We start from the raw sequence: 9,033 nt of genomic DNA, 5'->3' as shown, positions 1-9,033 counted from the left end.
GAAAGGATTGTCTTGTCAAACAATCTCACATTTTTGTATAGCTTAAGCCTTAGAGGCCAACTAGCGATCAAACAATGTGATTGCTTACAGATTACATGTCAAGCCTGCTCCATCTAGAGTTTCATGACCAAACTAGTGATTTATATAACACAAATCATCTTCATGACATAAAAATAGACCATAATCGTGACACAGCAGTTGTTAACCAGATTTGATGGATTAAAATGCTATCGAACTCATCAGTGATCTTGACTATGGGCTTCACTTTTCATTTCATGATTATTTCTCACTTGATTTAATGTTTCTTTTAGAACTGATGGACGTGAACAAGAAAGTAAAAACAGCAGCCGAAAATCTGTCCCCTCCTTCTAATTCTGCAGATGGTCTACTGAAATCTGTGATTATTCTGGATGGTGAAAAGTATAAGAAAAATATAATGAAAATGTAATAATTTTGTCAGGATGATCAAACATGTTCCTTATTTGAGAAGTAATGTTAGATTTGCAGAAAATTTACAGTTTATACTAATGCCTGTCAAGCCGGCTCATTGTTCAATTAAAATTTGAATTAATTTAAAACTATTATTTTGTGTACTTTTCCCTTCTTTACTGTGCATTGGATATTAATCATTACATTTTAGTTTTAGTCATGGAATTCACATTCTTTTCCCTTTTAATTATTTTAACAAATTAAATTCTGTGCCCATAATATATTCATCACTCTCATGCTGTCTCTTGGTTTGGCAACCTGCCCCTTAAAATATCTATGCATGCCAAATTGCTCTGAAAAAAAATATATATATATATATCTTTCAAAGAACAAGCAGAAAATAAGCTACATATTAACAGCAAAACAAACTTTGTCAAATAGGAGTTTCTGCAAATTCACCATAGGTGGTAATGTAAAATGTCCACATAAGAAAGGAAGGGAGCTTTTACAATTAACTTAAAGGGTTTGTTCACCTTGGTGTTTTTCCACAAATCTTTAACTTTATTTTTTCAATAAAACTATTTTATTGAAACCTTCCCAATATCACTGTTTTTTGTTTTGTTTAGTTTTTTTGTTTAGTTTTTGTTTTTGTACATGTAAATACACGCGAGTGTATAATTTTAATTACTTTTCATTTCTTTGTGCAAATCGTTTTTTAAAGGAAAAAAAAACTGTACTTTGACTTGTACACTATCCTGTACGCTATTTTTTTCCTTCATATTATTCACCCTTCTCTCGACGCTTCACAGTCCAGTCCAGTGGGTGGCGGTAAGTCACATACGTTTGTTTGCCAACCACCATTAAACCTCAGAGTAAGAAGATTAGTTTTCAGCTTGTTCTCTGGTGTAATGTCGTGTTACTGGCTTAATGCAAACTGTTATAAATGTACTTTTAATCTATAGAAAGATTTTGAATCGGGTCAGTAAATTCCTGTAATATTCCCATCCTCAAAGACGTGACTAGAAGTTTTCAAATGAGCAGGAATAATATCCGTAATGGTGCAGCAACTGAACTGTGAAGATGGTGTTTGTTAAAGAGGAGAGTGATGAGAACATAATTGAACCAGAACCCTGGAGAATAAAACATGAGGAACAAGGAGGTTGGTGTCTATTCTTGATTCATCTTTAATGAGTGTTGTGGTATATGCTTTCAAAGCACAGTGTGTCTGCCGATCTATTTGTATAAATAAGACCTTAACTGTCAAACGTATTAAATCCACGTTTCTAATACAGCTAATACTCTGTGTGTATATATATATATATATTATTATTATTATTTTTATTTTTATTTATTTATTTATTTTTTTCATCTCATGGATTGGCAATAGTGGATTTTTTTTCTTTCCCTGTTGAAGTAAATGCTAATGCAAAATTTGCTCTCCCATCTGTCTAGTCATTTACCCTGCTATTGTTTACTTGAAGTCTGAAATGTGCAAATGTATGGAATGAAATATATTTCCATATTTTTGTTTTCCATATATTAATGGTCTAAATGTACTGAAAAAACAGTATATATAAAGTTATATACTGTTTATTACAATATATTGAATGATACATAAGGAATTGCCACTTTTAAAGGGATAGTTCACCTAAAAATGAAAATTTGATGTTTATCTGCTTACCCCCAGCGCATCCAAGATGTAGGTGACTTTGTTTCTTCAGTAGAACACACATGATGATTTTTAACTCCAACCGTTGCTGTCTGTCAGTCAAATAATGGGAGTGAATGGGAACACAATCAGTAAGAGTAAAAAAAAAACATGCATAGACAAATCCAAATTAAACCCTGCGGCTCGTGACGACACAATGATGTCCTAAGACACGAAACGATCGGTTTGTGTGAGAAACCGAACAGTAATTTTTTACCTCTAAAACACCACAATGTCCAACTGCGTTCAGCATAGGGTTGCAAAATTCCGGGAATTTTCAAAGCTGGAAACTTTCCATGGGAATTAACGGGAATATATGGGAATTAACAGGAATTGATGGGAATAAACAGGGAATTTGCAAAATTACAGGTTATCCTATAACAGGGTACTTAAATGTAGTTGAAAAGAACATCTTGCAGCATAATTTTGGTTAAAACAACCATATTTAATGCAATTTCAGTTGAATTTTTACCCTGACATTCACACAGCACACTACTTACTGCAGGGCTATTGAGGACACACCCCCTGCATGCACTGTGCATTCCCCCAGTCCATAACATGCACATTTGATCAAAAATACAGAAAAAAGCAGTAATATTGTGAAACATAACTACAATTTAAAATAACAGCTTTCTATTTTGATATACATAAAAATATAATTTATTTCTGTGGTCAAAGCTGAATTTTCAGAATCATTACTCCAGTCTTCAGTGTCACATGATCCTTCAGAAATCATTCTCATTTATCAATGTTGGAAACAGTTGTGCTGCTTAATTCTTTTATAACCTGTGATCCTTTTTTTTAGGATTCTTTGATGAATAAAAATTGAAAGAACAGTATTTATTTAAAATAGAAATCGTTTGTAACAATATACACTATACTTCAAAATTTGGGGGTCAGTAATTTTTTTTTTCTTTTTTTTTTTTTTTTAAAGAAATTAATACTTTTATTCAGCAAGGTTGTGTGAAATTGTTAAATAAAAGTGATATTAAAGTGATATTGTTAGAAATGATTTCTATTTTGAATAAATAAATTCTATTCTTTTTTAACTTTTTAATAATAAGTGAATCCTGAAAATAGTATTATTGCAACCCTAGTTCAGCACTCGCTTAGTGAGGTCTGATCACGCTCTGACAGCGGAAGTGATGTCTGGCACTCATTGAAGTATAAGCACGAGACATCACTTCCGCTGTCAGAGCGTGATCACATCTCACTAACCGAATGCTGAATGCAGTTGGACATTGTGGTGTTTTAGAGGTAAAAATGATATAAATACTGTTCGGTTTCTCGCATAAACCGATCGGTTCGTGTCTTAGGACATCAATGTGTCGCCACAAGCCGCAGGGTTTAATTTGGATTTGTCTATGCACATTTTTTGACTCTGATTGTGTTACCATTCACCCCCATTATTTGACTGACAGACGGCAACGGTTGGAGTTAAAAATCATAATTTGTGTTCTACTGAAGAAACAAAGTCACCTACATCTTGGATGCACTGGGGGTAAGCAGATAAACATTAAATTTTCATTTTTGGGTGAACTAACTCTTTAATGTAGCCTATTGAAGTTAGTTTACTGTACTTAGAAAACATGTAGGCCAAGTTGCTAATACAAAGACACACAAAAGCGTGTTGGGACAATGATAAACTGCATTTTTTTATTTATTAAATTGCAAATACTGGCATTGAGCCAAATTCTGACCCCCGCCGAATTATTACCCCCTAGTATTGATAGGTTTAGGATTAGGTGTGGTGAAGTGGTTAGGATTAGGGGTGCAGTCAGGATTAGTCAGGTAGCAACTTCAACATGGGGTTGTAGACTAAATTTGGCACAACTGTGAAATAATGCAGATCAGACAAATATTTTTCACATACATATAAGGGTACATTTACTTGACCAGGATGTTCTGAAAAAGTTTTTTTTTTTGTGTGTGTGTGTTTGAAAAGTTTCACATGCAGACGACAACGTTGTCAAAATTATCCCTGTTGTGGAATCTGATATGTCAGGGGTCTCAAACTCAAATTGGCTGGGGGCCGTTGCTATGATTAACACCTGGTGGCGCTAGAGGGATTGAGTTAGAGACTCGTAAATGGCCGGCAGTTTGAGACCACTGTGTTATGCGCATGTGTGTGTTCAGTCTATAGATGTGTACTGTTTCATTACAAAGTGACGTTGCCATCTACTGGCCTGGCAGAAGAATACAGCAATTTTAGTCACCTATCCTGGGGTGCGTTTCCCGAACAACGATGTAGCTCGCTGCTGAACTACCTTAGTACGATGCATCGTTGAACAAATCAACTAGCTAGTCACGACTGTTTCCCAAAACCGTATTGTCGCAAACTTGTCGTTCAACCACATTTGTGAATGACGTCACACAGGTGGTGGAGTAATAACTTCTTTAAATGAATCCGTTTGAGATCAAATTAATGCTAGAATTTCTATATTTATATTTCTATATTTATTTGCTATAAATTACGGACATGGCATTAGAGGACTAGTTCTCATTTTCCTCGGTTATTTTGCTTTATTTCCAGATTAAATCAAATGCTTGTTCTGACGTACTAGAGCACGTACGCACATGCGCACTCTCCAAGCACAGTGCTTTAGATCTCTTGACAAACTAAAATATATAAATGACATTTGTATTAGAGGTCTTCACGGGTCCAAAAATTCATACCCGAACCCGAAGAGACCCGTAAATGTGCTACACGGAACCGACCCGGCCCGACTATTATTTTGAAAGTTGGACCCAAACCCGTGCAGAACCGAGAAATGTCATAAATGTACTACCCGGACCCGTCTAAGCTGGACCCGAACCCGACCTGACCCGTCTGGACCCGATCTGCACATAGGTCTATTCCACAGCAAATTGCTATTAATAAGTCAATAAACAAGTTGCGAAAATAAAACGTGTTGTCTTACCTTAGTAGGTTATAGCTTTCTCCCTTGTACCTGACTGTGATGCACTTGCCAGGATAGTTCATCCGTTATTCCTCTCTTGCCGATTGAAATGCTTAATCCACTCATTATTCCAGCTTTAAAAGTTCACTTGCTGTCACGATGACAAATGCGACATTGCAGTTTTGCATTATTTTGTTGTATCTCGAGACTCGAGTCAACTCACATAATAAAACTTTGACTGTTTGCTCTTTTGAACTATAATAACGATTGCTTGTTCAGTGACAGTGACTTGTCCGCTGACGTTAGAATTACTTATTTGCGGTCATTTCTGTGCTTTCTGAGCCGAGTCTGACCAAAACTTTAGATATAACAAGACGGCATAATGTTATTATAAAAACAGGAGAAAGAAAGTGCGCTCGCATGAGACATGCGCGTTAGCTGGAGCAACCTGAAACATAAGCTTTAAACGTCACAGAAAACATTTGTGTGATAGTTCATATTTTGTTAATGATTTGAAATAGGCTATGTTATTTAAATGCGAATGTGCAAGGCTACAAGCAGTTCTTGAGATTTGAAGTTTGTTTGCATTACTGTTGCACACGATAGGAATAGTAAAACTCGATGATCGCCGTTCGCTTGCATTAACTCCGCCCGCTCTGCTTCTGATGGCTGGGGTCACTCGTGTTTTTTCACCTTATTTCCTGGCTCATACTTAGCAAGTTACAAAACACGCACAGCGCTGACTGACTCCCAACACGGCCGGGTGATCTCCAAATCAAATCGGCTCGGGTATACACACTATGTTAATCAGACCCGGGAACCGAAGTAATAGATTAGGACCCGACCCGGACCCGGCTGACCATTTAAAATATAGTCCCGAACCCGTACGGGTCCCGGGTCGGGTCCCGGGTCCTCGGGTCTCGGGTCTTCTTTGTAGACCTCTAATTTGTATATATTCAAAATAAAAGATATACATTGTACTTAATGTCAGCTTGCTTATTTTGCTCAAGATGACGATTTATTAAGTCCACATGTCATAAAAACAGGAAACTATGCTTCTAACCACAGCTCGAGAGCTGACGTTCCAACCACTCAAGTTTGTGATGCAGTTTATGAATGTTCGTTTGAACTATGGTTTCGGGAAACACCAAATCGCTGAACTATGCAAGTAACGATGGAAATTGCGATGTTAGTTGGCTAACGATGCTTTTGGGAAACGCACCCCAGATCCATATGAACGGGATTGTTTTGACAATGTTGTCGTCTGAGTGCAAAACATTTTAAGAAAATGCAAAGGAAAAAACTTGTCTTGTTTTTAATACATTGTTGTTGTTTAAACCTACCAGAATTTCTTTTTATTTTCCAAAAGTCCTAATTGATTTTCATCATTTTAATGATTTAATTTTAGGCCTGATAAAAGTCAAAGAGGAAAGACGAGATCCGAATGAAGTGGAGGAGAAACATCAGATTCAGAAAGCTCATAATGTCACCGTTGGAGAGAAATTAGTTTGTTGCTACAAAACAGAAAACAATTACTCACAAAGCAGCGTTCAAAACACAGAAGTCAAAAAGCCTTTCACCTGTTCTCAATGTGAAAAAACTTTCAAACAGATAAGAAGCCTTAAGAATCACATGTTAATTCATGCTGGAATAAAGCCGTTCACCTGCTCTCAGTGTGGAAAGAGTTTTAGACAGAAAGCACATCTTAATGAGCATGAGCGTAGTCACACTTCAGAAAAGCCTTTCGCCTGCTCTCAGTGTGGAAAGAGTTTCAGACACAGAAGACGCCTTAAGAATCACATGTTTATTCACACAGGAGTAAAGCCTTTCACCTGCTCTCAGTGTGGAAAGAGTTTTATATATAAACGACAACTTAATGAACATGTGTTAACTCACACTTCAGAAAAGCCTTTCGCCTGCTCTCAATGTGGAAAGGGTTTCAGACACACAAGAAGCCTTAAGAATCACATGTTTATTCACACAGGAGTAAAGCCTTTCACCTGCTCTCAGTGTGGAAAGAGTTTTATATATAAACAACAACTTGATGAACATGTGTTAACTCATTCTTCAGAAAAGCCTTTCGCCTGCTCTCAGTGTGGAAACACTTTCACACGTAAAAGAAGCCTTAGGAATCACATGCTAATTCATGCTGGAATAAAGCCTTTTGTCTGCTCCCAGTGTGGAAAAAGTTTTACACAGATAGGACAACTTAAGCAACATTTGGTAATTCATGCTTCAGAAAAGCCTTTCAGCTGCCCTCAGTGTGGAAACTCTTTCACACGTAAAGCATCCTTTCAGGATCATATGTTAATTCATACTGGGGAAAAGCCTTTCACTTGCTCTCAGTGTGGAAACTCTTATGCATTTAAAGCAAGCCTGAAGAAGCACATGTTAAGTCATGCTGGAATAAAGCCTTTCAGCTGCTCTCAGTGTGGAAAGAGTTTCACCCGTAAACCAGGATTTATTCTTCACATGAGAATTCACACTAAAGACATGGCTTTCGTGTGTTCTCTGTGTGGGAAGAGTTTTAAATGGAAAACAAGTCTCAAAGCTCATTTGGACCATTCTCACTCTGAACCACAGGAATTTAACTGTGATCACTGCAGTAAGACATTTGCTTTGCCATCATTACTGAAGAGACACCACCAGAAAGTTCATAAAAAAGAGGAGCCTCACATCTGTCCTGTTTGTGGAAGGAGGTTTAAAAGGGTTGACTTTTTTAAAAGGCACCAGAAAACACATGAGAGCATGAAAAACTCCTGTGCTGTGTAGGGATGGACATTAAGGATTTAATGATGTCACTATTTTAACCAATGCTGCTAATCTATCCGGTTCTTTAACAGTGTTCTTATTCATTCTTTTTGTTGTTTAAAGGGTTAGTCCACTTTCAAATTAAAAATTCCTGATAATTTACTCACCCCCGTGTCCTTCTTTCTTCAGTCAAAAAGAAATTAAGGTTTTTGATTAAAACATTCCAGGATTATTCTCCTTATAGTGGACTTCAATGGCCTCCACACTGTTTAAATGCACAGCTACCTGACAAATAGAAATATTTTTTTATAGTTATCCCTCTGCGTGAGGAAGATCCATTTAGATCCATTCTGATGGATAGATCCATTTAGATCCGCTCTGATGGACAACAAAGTTGAGTACAGTTATCCCTCCAGTGTGAGGAAGATCCATTTAGATCCGTTCTGATGGATAGATCCATTTTGATCCACTCTGATGAACAAAAAAACTCCCTGAAACTTTCTAACTCTTTCACCCAGTTAGTAGTATTTTCTGTTTTTACTGTTTGTTTTTTTTATTTGTTATGCATTCCATTTTTATTCTTATGTACAGGTGCTGGTCATATAATTAGAATATCATCAAAAAGTTTATTTCACTAATTCCAAAAAAGTGAAACTTGTATATTATATTCTTTCATTACACACAGACTGATATATTTCAAATGTTTATTTCTTTTAATTTTTTTTATTATAACTAACAACTAAGGAAAATACCAAATTCAGTATCTTGAAAAATTTGAATATTGTGAAAAGGTTCAATATTGAAGACACCTGGTGCCACACTCTAATCAGCTAATTAACTCGAAACACCTGCAAAGGCCTTTAAATGGTCTCTCAGTCTAGTTCTGTAGGCTACACAATCATGGGGAAAACTGCTGACTTGACAGTAGTCCAAAAAACGACCACTGACACCTTGCACAAGGAGGGCAAGACACAAAAGGTCATTGCAAAAGAGGCTGGCTATTCACAGAGCTCTGTGTCCAAGCACATTAATAGAGAGGCGAAGGGAAGGAAAATATGTGGACTGCAGCTGGAGTCAGTGCTTCAAGAACCACTACGCACAGACGTAAGCAAGACATGGGTTTCAGCTGTCGCATTCCTTGTGTCAAGCCACTCTTGAACAACAGACAGCGTCAGAAGCGTCTAAAGACAAAAAGGACTGGACTGCTGCTGAGTGGTCCAAAGTTATGTTCTCTGATGAAAGTAA

At 36.8% G+C, this 9,033-nt stretch overlaps 1 protein-coding gene across 1 annotated transcript; it reads left to right on the top strand.

The window, feature by feature from the left end:
* The first annotated feature begins 1,240 nt into the window (after positions 1-1,240).
* On the top strand, positions 1,241-7,938 carry LOC125280545 (gastrula zinc finger protein XlCGF57.1-like). The gene is made up of 2 exons (XM_048211134.1): positions 1,241-1,588; positions 6,446-7,938. The coding sequence occupies exons 1-2, from the start codon at positions 1,510-1,512 to the stop codon at positions 7,807-7,809; spliced, it is 1,443 nt and encodes a 480-aa protein (XP_048067091.1). The 5' UTR covers positions 1,241-1,509; the 3' UTR covers positions 7,810-7,938.
* The last annotated feature ends 1,095 nt before the right edge of the window (positions 7,939-9,033 follow it).

Source organism: Megalobrama amblycephala, linkage group LG1 (assembly GCF_018812025.1).
Source record: "Megalobrama amblycephala isolate DHTTF-2021 linkage group LG1, ASM1881202v1, whole genome shotgun sequence".
Classification (NCBI taxonomy): Eukaryota; Metazoa; Chordata; class Actinopteri; order Cypriniformes; family Xenocyprididae; genus Megalobrama; species Megalobrama amblycephala.
The sequence above is the reverse complement of the archived record's forward strand: the minus strand, read 5'-3'. Positions and strand labels throughout refer to the sequence as shown.

What these genes read in the sequence shown, in the direction of transcription:
- LOC125280545 (XM_048211134.1), top strand. Translation starts at nt 1,510, where the DNA reads ATGGTGTTTGTTAAAGAGGAGAGTGATGAGAACATAATTGAACCAGAA. An exon ending in AAAACATGAGGAACAAGGAG is followed by an intron (nt 1,589 to 6,445) that starts GTTGGTGTCTAT and finishes ATTTAATTTTAG; the next exon opens with GCCTGATAAAAGTCAAAGAG.